The following is a 23,687-nucleotide window of genomic DNA, read 5'->3' on the forward strand; positions in this document are numbered from 1 at the left end:
AGCAGTTGTCTGGGACTGAGTGCGTGGAGCCCAAAAAGCACACCTAAGAGGTCAGGGGCAAACTCAGCACTGGTCAAAGGTGGCGCACTTGAGCCGCCTGCTGGCACGTGTTGCCTTTGTCAGTGTCTGTATTAAACTCTCCACCCAGGAGGGTCCTCATTCCCCGAAAGCCTCCCTGCCACAATGGACCCAGGGGTTTTGAACCAACAGCTCAGTGGGTTCCAAAGTGGGTGCTTAGACCAGCAGCATCTGTGTGGCCTAGGCACCTACTAGAGACACAAATCTCTGTTTCATGAACTCGGAGGTGGGGAAAGAGTGCAGCAATTGTGTTTTGCATGCCCTCTAGGTGGTTCTGATACACACCACAGATGAAAAACCTCTACAATGATTGGAAGAACTACAGTAGACATTTATTGAGCTCCTACTATTTTCCATTCCTGTTATATTATTTAGGCTATACAATGTCCCTGGGAAGTGGAGATTATATCCCCATTTTACAGACTAGAAAACTGACTCTTAGGTTAAATAATTTTCCCATATGTCTGAACCAGAATTCAGACCCAGGCCTGAGGCTCCTTCTGTGTCCAGACCCTGTTGCTGGGTCTCTCTTGACCTGAGATCAAGCATGAATGGCTGAATGCATCTGTAGCTTTTAGATTACTCTGCCTCATCTCCTCCATTTATGCAGGTAACTTAGACTTCAGCACGATGAGCACCCTTCAAGTGCTGCTCCCAGGCTCCACCTTGGACTCCCCCAGTGCAAGGAGAGTTCTCAGTGCGACTGAGGGGCCTTCCTCAGTAAGGAAGGAGCAGCCACCTGGTCATTCCTCCCCCTTCACAAGTCCCCTACCTGGGGAGGCAGGAGCACGTCTTACCCTAGACTCCAGCACGCCATCACTGCCTAGCTGGCTACACACGTTGGGGGTCAACCTGAAATTAATTGATCAGGGAACTGGGTCCTCTTGCAGGGTGCTCCTTCCCCCTGTCGAAGGAGCCGTGGCTGCAGCCCCGAGGAGACAGCCCAGCACGGAATGGAGCCCAAACAAAGGAATGAACAGATGAGATGTCCTCTGAAGCACTGGAAGCACTAGATAAAGTTCTTAGTCAGATAAACAGCGGAGGCTCCCGTGGAGATGCTACCGTCTTGAGGCAGCGCAGGGAACTCCTTATTTGGGAGAGACACTTCCCTTTCTGTGCCCAGAAGAAGCAGCCTTGTGCTGGTCTCTGTGTGTCAGGAGAGCGAAACTCGCTAGGGGCCTGGCCCTCCCACCTGGCAGACGAAGAGCAGTCTCTGGTACAGTGTTTGCATTTTTAAATCTATTTCATGGGTTGCTATGCCGGGGGTGGGGGGTCTCTTCAGAAAATGGCATCACCTACTAGTGATTAATGAGAGGTCTCCACTGCAGTCTTTAGTACTAGGTGCAGGTTCTGCACGGGGCTCCCGGCCCCAGTAATGCCATTGGAAAATAATAGGATCTTCTTAAACCGAACGTTTGAAAGGGGGGTGTCCTGCACACCTTGGGTGTGTCTCATTTGTAATTAAGGCGAGGCAGGACACGATTCTGGACATTTGAAAGGCTGGGGAAGACAGGGGGCTGTGTTCTTGGGGACCCTGGAGGGTATATGCTGGAGCTAGGGGGCTGACACCGGGCAGGCGGTGGCCCCGGGGAAGGGCTCTTGCCAGGAGGGGAGTGCCGGTCACCGAGGTGTGGCGGTCACAGCGGTCCAAAGGCAACTGCCAGAAAGACCTTTGAGAGAGTTTGCACAGAGCACTGAGGGCGGACAGGAGGACATCTGTTTGTTTCGTTTTCATTTTCTAAATGAGTATGTTCCCTTTGCCTCCTGGTGCTTAAGGTGGTTTACGAAAACACAGCGTGGGAAAATCTGCACGAATTGATACGAAGCAACTTCCACCAGGTGCTAGAGGAAGAAAGCATGAGGCAGAGACCTAGGTATCACGTGATGCCCTTTTTGTAAAACAAGCTGAGGAACACAGCCACGGAAACTGAGGACAAAATAAATTTCTGCACATGCGTGTTAGATTATGTGTGGCTGTGGAGAAAGATCTGAGCTGATAGATACCGGGGGCCAGCGGGCTCTCCAGCCCACCTCCTGGCTTTCTAAATAAGGGTTTTATGGGGACCCGGCCCCGCCCATTCATGCCACAGCAGAGTGTGGCCACAAAAGCCTGGAGTGTTTGCTGTCTAGCCCTTCACAGAAAGTGTTTGTGCGACCCTGATACATGTCACTGAGTTAGCATGGATTCGGAGGTGCAGTTTAAAAAAAGCCAACATGTATGAGATAGGCTAGCATCTACACTTTTATACTGGTGTGTGTGTGTGTGTGTGTGTACAGCAAGAGAACACATACCATGACGGTCACCAACATGCAAACGTGCAGGCCATGAGCCCACGTGACGGCATTCTTGTGCACTTTACTCTCTTCCCTAACACTGTTCTGTACGTTCTGATTGATCAATGAACGTGTATTGTTTCACAATCCAGGTGATCTGCTAGACCCCTGAGAGGTTGGAAACGGTAAGATCTCAGCTACCCTCCAGCTCTCTCTAAGAAGGTGGGATTCTGACCAATCTGATAATTCTGTGGAAGGAACAGAAATTGATCCTAATTTCTGAAACCTCTGGGGATTTGTCTTTATTTCTTTTTAATTAAATGCACAGTATGTGGATATGGCTTCCTGCAGGAGTTGAAACAGTGTAGATAAAGCTGAAGTTGCTCTGTGCCCTGCCCTGCCCCGCCCCCGCCCCCCCGCAAGCTACTTCCCCCCTACCCAGGAAGACAGCTGTCATCAGCCTGACACATGTCTGCCCCCTCTTATGTGTTAGATCCATGTATATGCAGCCCGTGCATGTAAGTGTGTAGGAAAACACAGGCATGTGTGTGGTTTTGCTTCTGCACTTTGGATGTTGTGATGGTGGAATCCTTGGCAGATCTCGCACCCTTCATTCTTTTCCCTGCTCTCTAGGACTACACCGCACATGTGGGCCACGGCTTCCTTAAGCATCTCTCTGTTGATGGGCAGTCAGGGGTTCTCTGGTCATCCTGACCGTTTCTCAGAGGTGAACTGTCTTTAATCAAGGTCCCGCTGAACTCAATAGCCACCATTTATTGAGCAGCTACAAAGGGCAGGGCATTCAACACGAAATACCACATTTAACCTGGTCAGCATCTGCAAGAGGTGGGTGCTACTGTTAGCCCGTTTACAGCTGAGGGAACTGAGGTTCAGAGAGGTGATACCATTTGCTGGAGGCTGCACAGCTGGCAACTAGCAGAAGGGAAATCGGAATGCAGGTGTGCCCTGTTCCCGGTTTGTTGTCTGCATACACCTCGGAGCCAAAGCAGGGCCCTGCAAGCCTCTCTGTCCCCGGGAGTTTACAGGCTGGTGGGGGAGGTGAGTGAGCAAAGGGCAGTGAGGGTGTGGTGTTGGGTGTGCTGAGCATCGGACCGGGGGCCCCCCAGCACTGTCGATAGCACTCCCTAGCAGGGGGCTGCTGGAGAATGGCCTCCCTGGGCTTAGGGCCACGTGGAGACAGGAGAGTGTTTCCAGAGGCGGAGAGCTGGTTCGAGCCTCTGTCATGACTCAGGACAACGAGGTGGCCCCAAGGAGGGGTCCTCCTTCAGACAGGCAGTTATGACCTGGAGCACGTCACCGTCCCCTTCTATGTTGTTGTGAGCTCCTCATGTGTACGGTGGGGGTTGCACCTGCCCCCTTAGACTGGACCGGCAGTGCTGACCCCTCGCTGCACACTCTGTCATCTGGGGATTTTGAATGTATTTCATTTAATGTGGTAAAATATGCATAACATGAAATTGACCGTTTTAATCATGTTTAGGTAGCATTAAGTTTCACAACATTCACACTGTTGTGTAAACAACCAGCACCATCATCTCCAGAACTTTTCCGTCTTCCCAGACTGAGGCTCTGCCCCCATTAAACACGAACTCCCCGCTCCCCTCCCCCAGCTCCCGGCACCCTCCATCCTGCTTTCCGTGTCTCTGAGCCTGACTCCCCTAGGTCCCTCGTGTGAGGGGCGTCATACAGTGTTTGTCCTTTTGTGACTGGCTTGCTATCCTCAAGGTCCGTCCACGTTGTAGTGTGTGTCAGAATTCCCTCCCTCTTCATGGCTGAATGATCATTACTTGGATGGACCACAGCTGTTCATCCATCCATCATTGGTGGATATTTGAGTTGCTTCCACATTTTGCCTCTTGTGAATAACACTGCTGTGCACATTGGTGTTTAAATACACTTTAAATTATAGCATGCCCCCCAAAATACAGATGCCTACTCCACCCCCAGAACCTACCTGGTGGGATTGACCTGGGGGCGGACTCAGTTCATGGGATATTGCTAAGCCCCCTCAAGTGGTTTTGATGCGTAGCCAGGACTGAGAACCCGAAATAGTTGTTTGGGGATTAGCACCTAGCTCAGGGCCTGGCCAGGGGAAGCCTTACCAGGGGTGTCCAACCTGTGGCCCACAGGCCACATGTGGCCCAACCAGAAATTGTAAATTTACTTAAAACATTTTGAGATTTTGTTTGTGATTATGTGTCTCGGTGTATTTAATGTGCGGCCCAAGACAACTCTTCTTCCAGTGTGGCGCAGAGACACCAAAAGTTTGGGCACCCTGCCCCCAGGTTGTCGCTGGTGTGGCGGGGGTTGCTATCGGCTGACGCGGGGCTCGTCAAAGGAAAGGGAGCTCCCTTTGCGTCGAGCAGGAGTCTCCCTCATGACCCCTCTTTGCCAAGGACCCTAAGCCTGCTCTGACTGCTGCCTGAATTGATGTCCTCCCCAGGAGGACCCCTGTAGCTTCCCTGGGTGGCCAGGTGGCTCCTCCCCACATCATCAACATGTGGGTATCCAGGTGTCCCTGCCCAGCCTTTCCTGAGGCAGTGAAGGACCGCTAGTTATAGGCATGGGGGGGGGGGGGTGACACCAGCGTTTCTATCCCCTGAGGGAGTGGGAAAGAGATTAGGGGAGGGGGTGCTTCAGGTCTTTTCCAGGAAGACAAAACCCAACAAACTCCAAACTGAGGATAAGCCGGGAGAGGCCGCTGAGAGCGGGGGCATCTGTGTGTTCGTGCCCGCTCACCCACAGTCCCAGAGGGGCCCCAGCTGCCACCTTCACAGGGTAAAAAGGGTTGGAAGGGTCAGCTCAGTGGCTGAAGCAGGGCAGTGCAACAAACGGAAGCCAGGTCTCCTGGGCTCCTTCTGTCCTTTGTGGCTCACCAGCTGCATGAGATTCCCGTGGCTGCTGTAACAAAGTACCACCCACTGGTGGCTTCTGGTGGCTGCTGCAAATCTTGGCATTCCTTGACTTGTAGATGCATCATTCCAGTCTCTGCCTCCATCTTCCCATGACCTTGCATATGTGTGTGTCTTCAAATGTCCTTTTTATAAGGTACTGGGCTTAGGTTTAGGGTCCACCCTAATTCAGTATGACTTCATTTTAACTTGGTGGCATCTGCAAAGAAATATTTCCAAATAAGGTCACATTCAGATACCAGAGGTTAGGACTTGGATGTATCATTTGGGGGGACGTAGTTCAACCCACAACACCAGGTGTGTGACCTCAAGCAAGGTGTTAATCCCTCAGCGTGCTCTTCTGCTGGGTACCATGTGGAACAGAGAAGAACATGTAGGGAGTAGTGAACGAGGCATGTGAGTTATGGTTCAAGATCATCATTCTTATCTGAAATCTACTTTAAAGTGCAAGCTCCTTGACACCCCAACTCTGAGTTGGAATCTGCCTTTTAGCAAGATCCACCCCCTCCCCAGTGGTTCGTGAACACAGGAGCATCTGAGGAGCACTGGGGGCAGGGGGGGGATAAAGGGTTTGGTGTAGTGCCTGGCACAGCGGAAGCACTTCATACACATTAGCCATTATTCCTGATTTTTATTCTCCCTTTTACACACACTGGAAGCACCTTCCACGTGCCCTAAGTGGTTCTAATCACTGCACAGAACAGTAAAGAAACAGGCAAGGCCCTAAGAAGCCCAGAGCTGAGGGAGAACAGTCACATACTGTTTTAAAATGTAGTCAAATGGATGTGTGAGGTGATTGGATGTTCCCAGGAGTGCAGCAGGCCCTAAGCACCTGGTAGGATGTGGTACTTTGCTGGGAGACTGGCACCAAGGCCAGTGCATCTCACCAGCCAGATGCGTGGTTTCCTAGGCAATCAGCGGTGCCCCCGAGGTGATGCGCAGGACACTGTGCCCGAGCTCCTGCTGTTTCCTTGGGAGCGGTAACGGCTGCAGGGAGACTGTCTCTGGTGGGCACTGAGGGGCTGAGTGGCCAGGCAGGCACTTTCCCCTCTTTCAAACAAATTGCCTGTCTCCCCAGGCCTCTGTCAGCTGGACACCCAGCGGCAGCCAGGGGGCTGAGGCCCAACTCTCAGATTTAAAGGATTTCTCACTGGCTTCAGCAGGAGGCTGCGGCAGCAGCGGTCAGGGTGGAGAAAGTGCTTAGCTGTGCCTCCCAGGGTGGCGTGGCAGCTGGGTGTCCAGGATCTACAGCTAGGTCTGGGTCCCCATTCCAGCTCTTCCTTGCAACGTGACTTAAATTCAGCCTCGGTTTTCTTGTCTGTAAAATGGAGCTAATTATACCACTCACCTTGTTGCGTGGTTATAAGGATTAAGAAAATTACTTTATACAAAGTGCTTAGCAAAGGGCCCAGCTTATAGAGAGCCCTCCACAAGTGTTAACAGTTACACTCTTGTCACCGCCCATCACGGTCGTTCCTGAACACGGTAAGCCCTGGGCAAGTGGTAGGCTGTGCTGTCGTAATTAGTGGCTTTCTTAGGGTGAGTTGAGCTGTGCCTTACGCTCCAGCTACAGGGCTGGGCTACGTCTCATTTCGTGTTGTTTCCTCCCTCCTTTCCCCTCTGTGGAGGTGATGCCCAGAGCAGGTGTCCCCGCACTTACCCAGAAAATCCCGAGTCCCCTGAGGGTGATCACTGATTAGTCCATCTGTCGGTTGTTGGGCCAGCAGGTGACACTTGAGTAATTGTGTTGGCTACAAGATCAAGACCCGAGGGCCAAATGAGCGGTTTGGGGATGACACACACAGGCGGCTCACAGGCTTGGGTAGTGTCTTCAGTGCTAAAAGGATTTAAGGGAAGCCATTCTGGGGGACTAACGAGAAGGCTAAAAATGCGCCCCTGCCTAAGTGCCGGGGCCCCCAGCAGCATACTGGCTCGGCAGGGACGTGACTGACTTGGCAGCACCAGCACCCACAGCCCCAGAGAGCGTGAGCAGGTCAAAGGCCCCTGTCTAGGAATCAGGGAGGCCAGACAGTTCACTCGGCCAACCTGTCATTCTCCCTCGTTGTGAAGGCACATTTGGGACAGCAGCCTGTAGACCTGGAGGGACAGTTGAAGGAGTTGGGTGGGTGGACAGGGTGCCGCTCCCATATTGGCCCCAGCAAATAAGCATTGCCTGAGTGATGGGAAGAAGCACCGGGACAATGCTGGTCCTCTGGGGGCAGGTGACAGGAGGGACTCCAACACTTCAGGACAGCATGGCCCAATAGAACTTCCTGCAGCGATGAAAACGTTCTGTATCTGCACCATCTGCAATGGTGCAGCTACCAGCCACTGGTGGCTATCGAGCAGCTGAAATGTGGCTAGCAGGACCGAGATGCTAATTATTTAGTTGTAATTTATTTTAATTAAGGTAAATGTAAGTAGCCATGTGGGCCTGGTGGCTCTCATACTGGCAGCGCAACTTTGGAATCTCACCGGAAAGAAATTCTAAAAGCCAGTCTGGTTCTTCCCTGGCTCGTTTTCCTCCGTGGCTCCAGAAGCTCCCATGCAGCCTTGCCTTTAATGTCGGGTGGTGGGAGCATGCGTGCTTGTGTGAGCCCGAGCCTCTGAGGCTGCAGCAAGCAGCGGAGCGGCAGCCCCTACCATTGGGAGGCATGCTTCCAGCACATTCTGAGTCACGCCTTCCCTGACGAGGGACACATTCCCAGTGACAGCTCATCTCCTGTGGAGGAGCCAGCAGGCTCTGCTTTACCAGGCCCCAGAACCCGGGTATCCGTCGTTGCCTCTGCTGTGGGAGCAGTTGCTGGAGAGATGGCAGATGTTGCCCAGGTAACGTCCCCTCCCTAACAAGCAAAGAGTGAGAACTGCAATGGAGTGAGTGACTCTTCCTCATGGGAGGCAGCAGGCTCCTCCCGCTGGCTCGGTTGCTTCGGGAGCTGGTGGGGCTTAGTCATGGATGCTGGGAGCCTTCCTAAGTCCTGCCTGCTTCGGACCATTCATTTTCCCAGGGCTTGGTAGGTGATAAGAATGAGAGCTGCTGTTTAGCCAGGATTGGTGCTGGGTGCTTTATATATTTTATTTCATAGAATAGCCGTGGCAAAGCTTTGACGCTAGTTATTCTCACTCCATGTCTCAAGTGAGGAAAGTAGGGTGCAAGTGACAGGCTGAGTTCCGTGAGTACCGGCCTATCTGTTTTGCTCACCTTAGTGCTTAACACTGTACTTGGCACATCGTAGTGGATGGATCCCAGTCATTTCTGTTGGACAGATGGGTGGGTGGGTGGTGCATGCATGGATGACCGGTGAATGGAGGGAGGGATGGATGGATGAAGTAAAGCTTAGAACTGAACTGAATGAGGTCCGCTGCTGGCAAAACCTGCGTGCTTAACCACTGAGACACACCGCCGCTGGCTTTGTCTGCGGTCCTCCTCTACCTGCCGAGGTTGGGGTTTGCTTTACACACCTTAAGTGAGGTGTAATTTACATACAATTAAATTCACCTATTTTAAGTGTGGGATTTAATGATTTTACCAGACTTACAGAGTATGCAACTATCAGTGCAATCTCGTGTAGAGTATTTCCATCACCCTCAAAGATGCCCTCAGGCCTGTTTGCTGTCTGATCTCCATTGTCCTCCATGCTCCCTAGGCCATGACTGTTCCACTTTCTGTCTCTTTAAATTTGCCTTTTCAGGCATTTCAGATACAAGGAATCATACAGTGTGTCTTTTGCATCTGGCTTCTTTGCTTGGCATAATACTTGTGAGGTTCATCCATATTGTAGCTTATAGCCTTTCTTTTAAAAAGATTTTATTTATTTTCAGAGAGGGGGAGGGAGGGAGAGAGGGAGAGAAACAACAATATATGGTTATCTCTCATGCGCCCCCACCCCCACTGGGGACCTCACCCACAACCTAGGCTTGCACCCTGACTGGGAATCAAACCAGTAACCCTTTGGTTCACAGGCAAGCACTCAGTCCGCTGAGCTACACCAGCCAGGGCCGTATTGTAGCCTTTTTACTACCAAATATTATTCCGTTGTCTTGGATAGACCACATCTGGCTTACCCCTTCATCAGTGGATGGACATGTGGGTCGTTTCCAGTTTGAAGCTATTATGAATAATGCTGCTGTGGACATTCTTGCACTTTATGCAGAGTCTGTTTTTAGTTCTCTTGAGTAGATTTCTAGGAACAGAGTTGCTGGGTCAAATGATAAATTTATGTTTAATGTTCTAAGCAACTGCCAAACTCGTTTCCCATGATGTTCTACTAGTTTACATTCCCACCAACAATGCACAAGGATCCCAGTTTTTCCACGTCCTGGCCTGCACTTGGAATCACCTGCTTGTTTGGCTGCAGCAGCCTGGTGGGTATGCAGTGGTGTCTCTTTGTGGTTTGAACCTGCATGTCCTGGACGGCTCCTAATGTCGAGCAGCATCATGCATTTACCGCTAGGCTGGGGTTTCACCTCTCCAGCCAGGGGTTGGCACACTTTTTCTCCAAAGGGCCGGATAGTGAGTACTCGGGGCTTTGTGGGCCACGTTGACTTCTGTCACATGTATTTTTTCATGACCCTTAAAAAATTTAAGACCGTTCTTGGCTTCCTTGCACAGAAATAAGCAGAGGGACAGCTTGAAGGCCCCTGTCAAAGGATTCCAGCAGCCCATCCACTCAACGTGGCGAGAGGTTGCCCACCCTCCTGATGAAGTGGGCTCGGTGGGAGGACCACACCGTAGAGCTGAGGGCTGGGCTCCTGGGAGCCTGGCAGGCAGTGTCCCCAGACCCACTGTGACTTACCACCAGATGAACTCATTGGAGTTCCTGGGATGAAATCTTCTAATGTGTCACCCAAGGCAGAGTAACTGGGCCCCTGTGGTCCTGGATGGGCCTCCCTCTGCCTGTTGCTGCCCTGTCCCAGAGTTCAGGGCCTCTTCTGGGAACCAGTGGCCTGCCCCCACGCATGACCACGCTGTCACAGATGCACTTCCACCCTCTGTTCCCACCTGGACCCCGGCTCTCAGAGCCTTATGAACTTGTCCTGGGCTTCACCCCATGCCATCAAGCATTCCTGACCCCTTCTTCACAGTGTCTCTTGATGAATGTGTCCTTCCTCTCCACCACCTGTGCTGGCCCTGGTGGATGTGATGGGAAGAGGGAGATTTCTGGAGTCTATCAAAGCCAGTTTTGATTCTTGAGTTGCCCTTTTCAGCTGCGTGACCTTGGGCAAGTCATGTCACCTCTCTGGTCATGATAGTCTGTGTGTGAACAGGACACTGTCGTCCTATAGCAGAAGCTGCAGGGACCCTACCCTCTCAGCAGTCTTAGAGTCTGCTCCCAGGGCTGCTCTCCCTGTGGCAGGCCCCCAGCTCCTGGAGCTCCTATGAGGACCACATGAGAAGATGCTCCTAAGTGCCCACCCAGCACAGAGCCTGGTATGTAGTATGTGCTCATTGAATGCAGCCCTTGTTACAGCCCCTGGGACCTTCTGGTTTTGAATGCAGCCTCTGTGACCTCTGTTCTGGGGCTGCCTCTTAAGCAAGGGTTCGGGTTCCAGAGGCATTTGTGGGAGAGCTGTTGCCACTGAGCACCAAGGCTGAGCATGGCTATGAAGGGGCTCCTTGGAAGCTGCACTGGGGCTGGTGGCACCCCGTGGACCCTTCTGCCGAGGTCTTGCTGCTCCAGAGTCTTGGTATGTCTGAGTGTGGCCAGCAGGGGACTGTACCCACGACCACCCACGCCGTGGGCCAGCTGGATTCAGTTCAGTTTAAATGAGAGTTGGCTGGAGCAATGTTCATCAAAGATTAATGGTGGCTATTTCTAAGATGTGGGATTCAAATTTATCCTTTTTGTGTGCTTTTTGTCATGGTTTAAAATTCTTACAATAAGCACGCATCGTTTTCACCAAAAAGTGAAGTCATTATTCTTTCGAAAGTAAATGACTTGCAGGCGATCAGAAGAGAAGGCACTTAAAGCTCAGACTGTGCTTGGATCTAGAATCTGCTGTGGGAAGATGTGGGTGTGTGTCATTGTGGTTTTCTTTGGGGCTTAATAGATAGCAAGCTTCTGTGACCATTTCATAGTCATTCGAACAGTAAGCAGTTCTCTGGGCACGAAGCAAAACCACAATGTCCAGCACTCAAAGGAACCTTCATCCCTGGGAGGGGTTGGGTTCTGCCTTGGGAACGGTCTCCGCTGCAGGAAGCTTCGGGAGGACGGTGTTTGCTTGGATCAGTCAGGGAGGCTCAGCTGATGGTAGCTAGGACCAAGTCTGGTTTCGTCCCCGAGTCTGGTTGCGGTCCCCGGAAGCCAGAGAACTGGGTGTGTCTTGTCATTAACGTCATGGATCTCAGCAAGCACTAATTGTCACCAACATCCTCATCAAGACGTACTTACTATTCATTAGCCACCCACCCCCCGACAGCGCTTGCCATGGCTTTTTCCCCATCCTAATCTCATCCAAAATGATGCATAAGGAGATGGGCTGCTCATTTCCCTCCCCCACCTGGTGAAAACTGTGCTGTCTTCAACCTTTGGGCTCCTCTGTCCTTCTTGGCCCTCTGAGAGGGCCTGTTCCTCTCTGGTTCTCGATGGGGAGCGGGTGACCAGGCAGAGAGCCGTAAGACAGACAGAAGGGGGTGAGGGACAGAGGGAGTGGATGTTGTGCGTGTAGGGAGAGACCAGTTGGCCTACACACGGGAGACCTGGGGCACTGAGGGGGAGGTCAACTCTGAGTTGACTGGGTGACGGTGGTGGTGGTGGGGGTACGATGAGCAAGTAAGAGGCTCCAGAACATCATGGAGTGTGAAAAAAATGGGAGGAAGGAAATGAGATGCTTTTTTGTATTGCTATGGATTGTACATTTTATCTTCTTAAAGTTTTTCAAAAGACACTAATTAAGTATCCTGATTCCCCTTTTTGTTACTGGTGGTGGCTTTGTTTGGACTGTGCTCTCGAACGTAACTCCATACAGAGAGTGGCCCACGTGGGTCCGGGATTTATAAAGGTGACGTATTTTGCTGCAGGGTATTTTCATGCCTGATTTACAAAAGAGGAAACTGAGGCTCAGTGGGTGAAATGCTTTATAGGAAGAATCTGATGTGTCTGACCCTGGACTCTACCTCGTTCCGCCCCAGTGCCTTGCTCAGCACAACTCCTCCCCAGTGTGGTAAAGGCTGTGTCCCCCGAATGCACGGGGTTCCAAGATCACATTGTAATTCTTAACTCAGAAGCTCAGTGGTCAGGGAGACTCTGGTTGCTTTGGGGGCCAGTGGGAGACCACGACCTCCTCCTCCTCCTCTTCCTCGTCCCCCTGTTTCCTCATTCGGACTTTGGCTTGGAGATTGTGACATGTCCCTCCAGCTGGCTGCTGGCACAGTGACACTAAAATTAGGTTTTCCCCATAGAGCAGCGCACTTAATGAAGGAGTTCATCCTGATAGAAAGAGAGGCTCCCCAGCAGGCTGGGATGGCGGTGGGGGTGGGGATTTGGCTGGGACTTCGGCCTTTCGCCTTCCGAGGCAGGGCTCCTGTTTCCATGATGTCACAGAGGCGGAGCTAACTCGGCCTCAAATCGGGGGAGGCAGCAGCCCTTGCCTTCAGCTTCGCCAGTGGCTCCTGAGCCAAGGTGAGAATGCTCCCGTCTTCCTCACTAGGGGGAAGCTGAGGATGGCCTTATGTTTCCCGGGGGCCATCTTGGACTCTGTCCCCACCTGGCTGGATGGGGTTGAATTCTTTGCCCCTGGTCTGTCTGTTCTGTTTCTTAGCTGAGCCCCTCTCCAGGGGGACCTCCTGGGAGTGGATGAACAGAAGTAGTGCTTCTAACTCAAAGACAGTCACTTTGTGGACCCACGAATATTTCCGCTCCTATTGGCTTTGAACACTTGGGAAGTAAGTTTGGCAGGATTATGATCTGAAAGAGAAATCTTTTTTTTTTTTTTCTTAAGTCACTGGAAATCGTATTGAAATTACTCTTCTGTATTCAGGAAGCCTGGCCACAAACACACCTGTGCCTTAGGACAAGAGTCTCCTTCCTTTTTCAGGCGTCCGTGTCTTACGGGCAGACAGTGGCCAACACTGATACTTTCTTGGGGACTTTTTATAGCTGAATGCATCTAATTCTTTGATTACGTTGTATCTTCTGGCATCGACATATCAGTAACACGCTTGTGTCTTCTTTCTCCTGACCAGAAAAAGATTTACAAATACAAGAAAGTCCTGAGTAACCCAAGCCGTTGGGAGGTTGTCTTGAAGGAGATCCGAACTCTGGTGGACATGGCCCTGACATCGCCCCTGCAGGACGACTCCATCAACCAAGCCCCACTGGAAATCGTCTCAAAACTGCTCTCAGAGGTAAGGTGCTTCCCCTCGCTGGGCCTGGCACCTCAGTGCCCCCTCTTTAAATTCTTTTATCTCCCTTCACCTCCCCTGCTCACCATCCCTCGGCCAGAATTGCATTTGAGTTTATGCTGTTTCTCCATTGCTTAAGGAGGTGAGCGGTTCCCCCAGCTATTTGAGGGTGTCAGGAAGGTTTGCCCACTGCTTCCAACTGAGCTGTCCGGGGCCTGTGGCAAGGACGAAGGGACAGCTGTCACTACCCTGTCATGCCTTATAACCAAACAGGATGGCACATGGTGGTGGTGTGGTTATGGTCTTGGCCCTGAGGTGTGGGCTGTTGGTGGTGGTGGTGGTGATGGCTGAATCAGAATTCTCTAGTTCATTCCCAAGTGGGAGTGCACCGGGGAAGCCCCCGGACTGTCCTTTCTTCCAGCCTCCCCTGTGGGGGCTGGTAGTCCCGGCACTGGCCCGCCTCGGTGCCAGTGGTCTGGGCAATACGGTTTTCTGCCCCCATCACCCCCAACAGCCTACACTTATATTTTGTTTATCTCACACAGGATTTTTAAAATTGGGAGATTTCATGACAAAATGGGAATTTCCTAGTTCCCTTTAAAAACAGTCAGGAAATTCGGCAGCACTTTGCAGCTGGCGCTGCTTAGCGCCACCCGTCCGAGCCATCTGCTTTGCCAGGCGGCCCGCGCTTTGAGTGCATGCTGGGTGCCAGGCGCCATCCTGGGCATTCGGGAGGAGGCAAGCCCCTGCCTTCCTGGAGCTTACAGCCTGGTAGTGGGGCGGGCAAGGGAGACTTAATCAGGGAATTGGTCACGCTGTTCGTTAGAAGGTGAGGGGTGCTAGGAAACACACTTCTGTTTACTCTGTTCCAGGTGCTATTCTAAGCTAAGCACTGTACAGATATTAATAATACTGCTCATTTACTTGCCTGCCTGGCCCCTGGGGGCACTAGATTTGATGGCTCCTGATTTAAATTATGCATGGCCACCAGAGCGACACTTCTGTCCACTTCTTTCTGTCCCCCTCCCTTGGAGGCGGCCCCTGTCTTCTGACACCCTGGTTCCCTGAGTAGCTTCTACACGCCCCCCTCGACTTCCACATAAGCCCCCTGCTGCCTAGACCTGGCCCTCCCCCTGCAGGCCTGGATTGCTCACTCCTGTCGGCCCAGGAAACTGGCCCAGGCCCTGCATGTCTGCAGACTTGGGAGGGTCCTTCACCCTGGGAGGAGGTAGGGGTGAGAGGTGGGAAGAGGCCGTGACAGTCGCCAGCAGAAGAGCAGAGGGTGTGTCCTCAGGAGACCAGCCTTGTTCCCCAGAGGAGTGAACACTCGGGCCCTGAAAGGAATGGCGGTCAAGGTCTGGAACTTGAGGCCGGTGCTATGTGCCCAACCTCAAGTCCTGGCTTCCCACCCTGAGCAGGGGAAGAGTGGGCAGGCCAGGGGCCGGCCTCTCATGGAGGACGGGGACGGCAGCTCGCCTTCGGTAAGCAGCCGCTCTGTGCCAGACAGGCGCCAGGTGCCACGCGCCCAGCGTCTCTTTTAACACGCCCGCCCTGAGTGATGGGCCTTGCTGTCTCCGTGTCACAGATGAGGAAACTGAGGTCCGGTGGTACTGATCTGCCAAGTAAGCAGTGGGACTGGAAATTCCATTCCACCTTGGGGCTGTCTGGTTCTTTCTGCAAGACCACATTGCCCTCCCCCTCCGCCCCACCAGCCTTGGCCACCATTAGAAAATCAGGCTCATTGTCAGGATGAAGGTGGAGGTGGCAGGTGACACTATTGCCAACCTCTGGCAGGATTTCTTTCCCATCTCAGATACGCTTCGTGTGACTACATGCCCATGGGCCTTTGCATTACTTCTCAAGCTTTCAACCAACTGTCTCAAAGTCAGCTGATTGCCAAGTGGTTGAGGGGAGAGATAAAGGCATTTAAAAAAATAGTAGAAGCTTGCATTTGCTATGTACCTACTGTGTGCTGGGCTGGGGTCAGTATTAGTCACCCTGTTTTACTGATAAGCACTGCCATTGGTAAGGGACAGAACTGGGACCGTAGCCCAGATGGCACCTCCTCCAGTAAGGCTCACCACCTCTCCAGGTGACACTAACACTTTTTCAGCACATGCTCTGTGACCATCACTTTGGCAGGGATTTAGAGCTGATGTTTTACATTTCTTCCAGAGACCCTGCAAGCTAAGTATTAAAATGTGTAGAAGAGTCAATAGAGGCTCCAAGAGGTTCGGTCGTCCGCCCAGGGTCCCTCGGAGAAGGGGTGGACCAGGACCATGCCCAGGTCTGCCCGATGGCAAAGCGCAAGCTCTTCTGCACAGACGTGACACAAACTTGCATTTGTAGAGGCTTTTTAGCGAGGGGGAGACCCACCTGTGCGGGTCAGTGGTTAGAAGCAAATGTGTGGAGTCAGAAAGACCTAGTTCCGTCCTCAGGAGCTAACTGGCCGTGGGCAGGCTCCTAGCTTCTCGGTACCCAGTTTTCATCGGTGAGCTGGGGCTCAGATTGGCGCCCATTTCACAGACATGAGGGTCATCCTCCCTCCTTGCCTTTTTTGTTTAGACTTTATGGTGCATCCCTGACCTCCTGGGCCTTTGTTGAGTTGAGTGTGTGGTGACCAATCAGCTTGGGATTCAGGTGTCCCCTCAAAGCAGTGGCTCTTAATGAGCACTCTCCACCCAGGGCTGAGGATGGCCTTGGTGGAGAAAATGTCCTTGCAGAGTGGCATGGGCTGCCACTGGTGACTGACAAAGGAAATGGTCTCTGTGCTCACTGAAGGCTCTTCCTGGAAAGGTACAGAGTGTGGTGGGGGACAGGCTGGTCCCACTGAGCTGCCATTTGTGTGGGCTGAGCACCATGGCTTGGTGGCTGGAGACGGAGGCTTTGGAATCCGCCAGCTATTAGCTGTGTTCCCCGGTGAGCACTGGCACCTCTGAGTGTCAGGTAGCTCACTGTTGAGGGGATCGTGGGAAACAGCAGGAGAACCTCCACGAGAAGGAGAAGTGGGTGGGATTGGTATTACAAAGCTCTGACACAGTGCCCGAGGCGTAGTGCGCTCGTCAGTCAGACATAAGGGAAGAAAGACCAAAGCCAGGCTTTCATCTACCCTGAGCTGAAAAATGACTGATGTCTAATAGTCTGCCCTAAGTGGGCTGCTCAAACTGCAACATCCACAAAAAGGAAAAGGCATTGGAATCCATAAAACATCCTCCTGAATGTTCCCTGATTCTAAGCATCTCGGGTCAGGCCGTCTCCATGGGAACCTGGAGACTCGTGCAGCTCAGACACTGACCCTCGTTCTGTGTCCACCTTCATCCCTGGGCAGCCAGACGAAAACAGGCTCACTAGCTTCAGCTGTGTAAACATGGTGGCTATCCCAGTGCCCCTGAAACCTGTCCAGGTGGTGGGTGCTGGGGGCTTTCTCTAGAGCAGTCGACCTTTCCAGTTCGCTGTCCAGCAAGGAGGCATCTTGCAAGCAGCATCTTTGACTGTTAGAAAATATGAATTGACACCAAAGAGAGCCCATGTCCACCAAGACAGACAAAACAGAACACACCCCTGAAACTAGCAAAAAAAGACAGTGGCGGCTGTCTCTGAGTTTCCCCGTGATCTCTCGTTTATTGCGTATTCATCGCTTTACTCACCCGCTTACTCACAGGATGGCAGTTACAGGTAACCCATTGTGTAAGAAAATTCCAAATCTCGGGGGCGGGGGGTAGACACTAAAAATTAAACAAGGTTAGTCCATTCAACTTAGTATTGTTTTTGAAAGTTAACTGTTAGAATTTGAATTTAGCTACAAGATCTTGGGCCAACTCATAGAACACCGGTGTTCCCTAGGAACCCAGTTTGCAAACCGCTGAGATGATACACACGCCACTCCTAAAAGACTCCAGCATGGAGTCAAGACTTAAAAGTCTTCTTCACATGTTTACTGTGAACCAGTCTTCTGGCTTCCAAGTGGCGTCACTATGACAAGGTCCAGTCACGAGTTTGAGCCCTGTCCATATAGACGCTCTCCCAGCAGCCCAAAGAGGATCCCACTGACAGAAGAAGAAACTGAGTCTCACTGAGAAGTGATCTGTCCAAGGTCATGTAACCCACAAGCTGTGACGCAGCAACTAGGAAACGTGATTCCCCTGCCCCAGGGTGTACTTTTCTCCCGTCCAGCTGTGCCTTCGGGGTTCTGCTGATCTCTGCAGTTAAGGAAAAGCGACAACGGTGCTGGGTCCGAGAGGCTGCAAGCATTGTGAGACTCTGTGGACCTTTGAGATACAAGTGTTCCATCTTGTTAACATTTGGATTTTTGTTTTGTTTTGTTTTCTTCCTGCTTTCTGCGTTCCATCCTTCAGAACACAAACTTGACTACCCAGGAGCATGAAAACATCATTGTGGTAAGTCTCTCGCCACCCCTCTCCCTCTGCCCACCGCCCAGGCCCACCTGGGTTTGAGCTATTCTCAAAATTCCAGAGGCACCCATGTCATCCAGCGGCACAGCCACCTTGCACAGCTTTCTCTCCTCTCACAAGCTAGACATGTCTCCCTCCTGTTTTTGCACATTTAAGAGCCCCAGTTGATTTGGGGGAGATATAAGTATCAGTCTTTGAGGTTTGTAGCAAATGTGTCTTAATTGCCTCCTCCTTCTTGAGTCTGCCGAGGGAGTTGAAGGCAGGAGACAGCAGCGACCACGTAACCCATTCAGAGGCAAAACCTGTAGTGGAAAGGTAACCCGGTCTCTTTCCTGCTCCAGGTTGTGTCTCCTAGTTAATCCACAGATAGAACCTGGATGCAGTTCCCTCGGATGTGCAAAGTGAGATGGCACTTTCTGGGACTTGACTATGATGTAGGCATCTTTGGGGCTAAAAGTCTTTCTGGGTTAATTTTCAGCTATGAAACATGACTCTCACTAGGGAGAAGAAAGAAATGAATTTGCACCCACTGCGTGCCAAGCGCTGTGCTGTGTCTTTGGATCCACAGATAACTGAGGCAGCCCCTGCTCCTAAGGAGTTCATCTTTGTTGTAGGAAGACAAATGAAATCATTACAAAAATAGAGGCTTGTGGTGTAGACAATGGAATGATAAACTCACCTGGGAAAGAAGCCAGAGGGCTTCCTGGGGGCAGTGATGTCTGCACTGGGTTTTGAGGGATCAACAGGAGTTTGCTAGATGGCAAAACAGAGTACAGGCATTCTAGAGAGAGGAAATAAAATGAGAGCAGAGATGTAAAGCAGCATGGTAGTTTCGGGGAACTTTAGCATTGCTGGAGCATGAAGCATAAGGAGTGGGAAGCAGGGAGGCAGAGCCTGAAATGGAAGCGAGGGGCAGAGAGAGGCCCGTGTGCCTGGGAAAGGGCCCAGAACACTCACCCCGCCTGAGAGGGCCCACGCTGCAGCTGCTGAATCAAGGGCCACATCCCAGGCACCGTGCCTCTCTGAGCTGAGTTAGGGCTTTGGGTGCCCACCAGCGTGGCCCTAGCTAGCCCAAGCGAGAGGACCACCCTCCTTGCCCCAGGTGGGTCCTGTCAGCTCCAAAGGAGATAAGCCCTGGGCCTTTTATTGCCAAGAGTAAAGGTAGCAGCGTCCATGGAGCCCCAACCGCGGCCTCTGGTACATAGTAGGAACTGAGTGGGTATTTGTTAAAAATACAGAGGTTTTTCCTGTGCTTCCCACCTGGCCACCCATTGCCATCTTTGGCCAGAACGGGAGCATCAACCAGGGCACCCCCAGTCATCCACCACCATCTTTCTCTGGTGCACTGTTCTGAACAAAGTAACGAACATTTGTCGATGTGCGAGTGCAGGTGTGCGCCAGACACTGTCTCTGTCCCGCAGACGAACAGCTGCCACTGAGGGCTTCACTGTGTGCTGGGGGAACCTGGCAGGTCAACAGATAATCCAGAAATGACATGGTCAGAAGTTGACATTTGTTCAGGGTGTTAGAGGAGCACAGAGGACAGACACCTAACCTCTTCTGTCAGGGAGGGTGCTGGGAAAAAGATGACAGAGGGCTTCCCGGAGGAGGTGAGCATACTTAGTCTTAAAAGACGGGTAAGAGCCGTCCCGGGAAAAGGGGTGGGACTGGCTAGTGGAGAAGCAGACAGGACTGCAGATGCCAGCGAAGGAGTTGGCATCTTCCTCTCCCTCTACCAACCCCTGTGGGTCCCATGGTGCACCTTGGCCCTGGAAAGGAGGGGTGAGGGCTTTGGACTTAGGACAAGGCTGGGGGACAAATTTTGGTAGCTCAAGAACTTACATGCATGACCCATGGACATGAACAAAGCTGTGGGGATGCCTGAGGGAATGGGGGCTGCTGGGTGGGAGGGGGGCAAAGAGGGCAAAATGAGTACAATTGTAATACCATAATCAATAGAATATACTTTTTTTAAAAAAGACCAGAAAAAGAATTCTTGTCTGAGAAGTCTAGGCTGCATTTAGCCAGCTGGTTTGGCTGGGCGGACCCTTCGCTGGGCCGTGCTGAGCGTCCCTACTCACTGAGGTGCCTGGGAACAGGGAGGAGTTTGATGCAGGATCTGGCCCCAGCCCCCCCCTCCCCCGCCCACCCCTTCAGTGTTCTTTCTCCCCGATGCTGTGTTCACTGTCATGAAGCCCTCAGTGGCCTCCCTTTCGTTCCAACAATCACACGGTCTGGTTTGACCTGTTGGCAACTGTCCTCTCCCAGTGGGGCTTGGTGTTTTTTCATGTACTTATTTTTCGTAAGCACTTTTATAAGTAACTTGAGTTGGCATGCGTGCAATAGGTAATGGTTGGTGACAGCTGAGGTGTCACTGGGTGAGGATGGACCTGGAGGCTAGATGCCAGCTGCCTTTCCCCATGCTGGTGAAGAAAGTGGGTTTGAAGCTGAATGTGGGTTCAAGTTCAGGGCCAGAGCAGACCCTGGGCCCACCTCATACTAGCTGTGACCTTGGGCAAGTAGTGGAAGAAGTTTAACTTTTATTTAATTTTATTAAAATTAGCTTTGATTTTGCAAGTATTTCATGAATGTATTGTAATTGAGGAAAAAAAAACTCACCCCATTCCAGCACGCTCTTCAGAGGCAGTCCCAGCGGTTTCCCGCCGTGACAAAGCCACACAGACAGACACTGTTGTGTCTTTGCTTTTTCTTTTTAACGTCAATGATGACATGCTGGATGTATTGTTCTGTGTGTGTGTTCCTACTTAACAAAATGTCTTAGAAATTCTTTCCAGTCTTTTCCTGCGTATCTGCCCCAGGGTGTCTCACCTTTGACACTAGTGACATTTGGGGGTGGAGAACCCTTTGTGCTGGGGGCCGTCCTGTGCCCTGCGGGAGGCTGAGCAGCACCCCTGGCCTCTACCCACCAGGTGCCAGTAGTCCCCACCATGACGCGGACAGTCAGAACCATATGCTTGCCGACCTCCTGGGGGGCAGAGCCATCCCAGGCAAGAACCACTGGCCTGCTCACATTCCCTCTCCTTGCTCAAGGGTGTTTGTACTTAGTCAGACAACCACTGGGCTGACTCACTTGATGCTCCAAGCCTCAGTCTTCTCAGCTGAGAGGTGCGTGTGGTACGAGGTCTCGGCTACAGGGACGTGGGAGTGGCTGAAGGAGCCAGTGTCCCTAACACACTCAGCTCATAGAGGAATTCCACAAAAATATACACTTTTTTATTAAGTATATGTTTTAAAATTGTCATCATTCTATGACTGAGACAGGCCTTGTAACTTCCCTGACCCTTTGTCTCTTCGTCTGTATAAATGGAAGCAACGACGGCTTCGCCTCACCCACTGAGACGAGGACCAAATGAGAGAACCGCTGTGGCAGCACAGGGCCCGGGCCTGATGCCCAGTGTGGGCGCTTAGTTTGCGCCCTCTCCCCCGTTCCTTGACTCAGGTCCGGGAAAGACGGGCCCAGCAGGGTGCACCCCGCACTTGATCCCCCCTCCCAGAGCTCGGTTGGAACAGCAGAGCCGCGGGCCAGACAGAGGCCCCTGTCTCACTGTCCCTGCTGCGACCTCGCTTCTCCCCGTGTTTACAGGCCAGCACACTGGAAGGGGCAGCGCAGTCCCCACCCGGTGGCCAGGCACTGCGCCTCCCTGTCAGGAGAGCCCCGCAGTGCGGGAGCGCTCTCTGTCTGCACTGCCTGTTGCGGGAGCCACGAGCTTCCTGTGACTGACTGTCGAGCACCTGACATGCGGTCAGTGGGATGGAGGGACTGCACTCTTAGTTTTATTTCATTTAAAATCATTTTATTTCATATCAGGTAAATTTTGAATAGGCACATGCACAGCCCTGGGCGAACATGACCCTGGGGCTGGTCTCCAGCTCTTGTCAGCCGGCTGTGGGTGCGACAGCACCTCACCCCACTCCAGTGACTTCATCTTTCACCCAGGCACCCTCCCTGACACAACAGGTCTGCTGAGGGTCATCTTTTCCTCATGTCCCACATGCTTCTTTCCCTGGTGGCCCCGAGACTAGCAGAAGTCCTTATCGAGAGGTCACCACACACAGCCACGGGCGTCCCTGTAGAGGGCAGGTGAAGGAGACCCTCTGAAACCGTGCAGGCAGGGGCTGAGCTGTGGCGGGTGGTCCTGGGGAGGCGGCGCCATCGCGAAGCCTCCCTGGGGAGTTGGGCACAGTCGGCACCCCTTGCTGCCATGCCAGCACAGCCCAAGACAGTCCCCTTGTGGCGGTGCCAGTGACGTGCTGTGCTCTAGGCAGTGTGCCTGCACCACGCCTGAGACACCAAAGCTTCTAGAGTTTCCTCTCATGACATCCCCCTGACAGCCCTGTGAATCGGTAACTCTGGCTTCCCCCATTTTACCGACTAGAAGATTAATGCCCAGAGAGGCTGTGTTGCCCACCCAAGGTCACACCGCCTGGCGGTCTTGTTGCTGGGTCCTGGGTCTTCTGTTTCCTAATCCCGTGCCCAGCGTGGCAAACAGGAGGAGGTGTGGGCCTCACATAGCTGTTAAGACCAGGCAGCAGCGAACACTTCCTGACGGCTGGCCCGGCGCAGGCTCGGGAGAGGCACTTGCCCCCGCGGTTCTCGAGTGAGGCCAGTTCTGTCCCCCTGGGGGCATTTGGCAATGTCCGGACACACTTTTTTAATTGTTCAAAATTTGTATTTGGTTTGAAATTTAGCAAGTTCATAAAAATAGAAGTTATGAAAGGGACAGAAAAATCGAGAATCAAGCACCGTTCAGTCCATGGGACGCTGGCCTAGGAATGACAGTGGAACCCGTAGTTATCGTCTAGCTGGCTTAAGAGGGCTCCCTGAGACATGAATTCCAGGGGTACCAAATACCAAATGAAGTGTATCCGGAGGCATTTTTGATCGTCACCTCTGGGTTAGGGGTCACCTGTGGCATCCAGTGGGTAGAGAACAAGGCTGCTGCTAGACCCCCCTCAGTGCACAGGGCAGCTGCCACCGCAGGAACAACTGGCCCCAAGTGTCAGCAGTACGAGGCCGAGAAACCCACGCTGCTACCCCGTAGTCAGGGACCGTTGGTCAGAGCGGGCATCAGCAGGTCGTGAAACCCCTCGAGTTCCATGCATCATTGTATGTGTGTTTTTGGGGGTGGGGGGGCAGCCGACCACTTTTGTCAGCTTCTCAAAGGGAGCCACGCACCCCCAAATTTAGGAGCCCCAGCCTGCACATTAGAGAATGGGCCTTCTTGCCCAGAGGGTGACAAGGAGGTGTGCCTTCCATCTCGAGTCCACCCTCTTGTGCAGACACACGGCCCCTGTGTGCTTCTTCCAGACTCAGACTGACATTCGGTTCATTGTCTTCCAGGCAATCGCCCCTCTGCTGGAAAACAACCACCCTCCACCAGATCTCTGTGAATTCTTCTGCAAGGTACGGCATGGCTGCAGCAGGGCTGCGTCTGCAGGACCACCCCACCTCCGTGTGTGTGTGTGTGTGTGTGTGTGTGTGTGTGTGCTGGGGGTTGGCTTTGCTCAATTTGCTGAAAACCCAGGCCCCACCAGCTGGGGTCAGGGCCCTGGACACAGCCAGCAGACAAGCCGAGTACCCTGTTCACAAAATCACAGTCCCTTCTCGGTCAGGTGAGCACTGAA

General features: G+C 52.5%; 1 protein-coding gene and 1 long non-coding RNA gene across 2 annotated transcripts in view; one reads left to right on the forward strand and one right to left on the reverse strand.

Moving 5' to 3' along the window:
• Positions 1-23,687, forward strand: part of LOC114488084 (c-Maf inducing protein) — a 227,860-nt gene that overhangs the window by 163,010 nt on the left and 41,163 nt on the right. The window contains exons 4-6 of the mRNA XM_028501692.2: positions 13,471-13,632; positions 17,985-18,026; positions 23,404-23,466. Of these exons, the coding sequence (XP_028357493.1) occupies positions 13,471-13,632; positions 17,985-18,026; positions 23,404-23,466 (267 nt within the window). The remainder of the gene's footprint in view (positions 1-13,470; positions 13,633-17,984; positions 18,027-23,403; positions 23,467-23,687) is intronic.
• LOC118497557 lies at positions 1,934-19,790 on the reverse strand. Its single transcript, XR_004900081.1, has 3 exons — positions 19,778-19,790; positions 9,686-9,694; positions 1,934-4,489 (listed from the first exon to the last, which is right to left on the reverse strand). It is a non-coding gene; the product is annotated as an uncharacterized LOC118497557 (long non-coding RNA).

This window comes from Phyllostomus discolor, chromosome 12 (genome assembly GCF_004126475.2).
Source record: "Phyllostomus discolor isolate MPI-MPIP mPhyDis1 chromosome 12, mPhyDis1.pri.v3, whole genome shotgun sequence".
Classification (NCBI taxonomy): Eukaryota; Metazoa; Chordata; class Mammalia; order Chiroptera; family Phyllostomidae; genus Phyllostomus; species Phyllostomus discolor.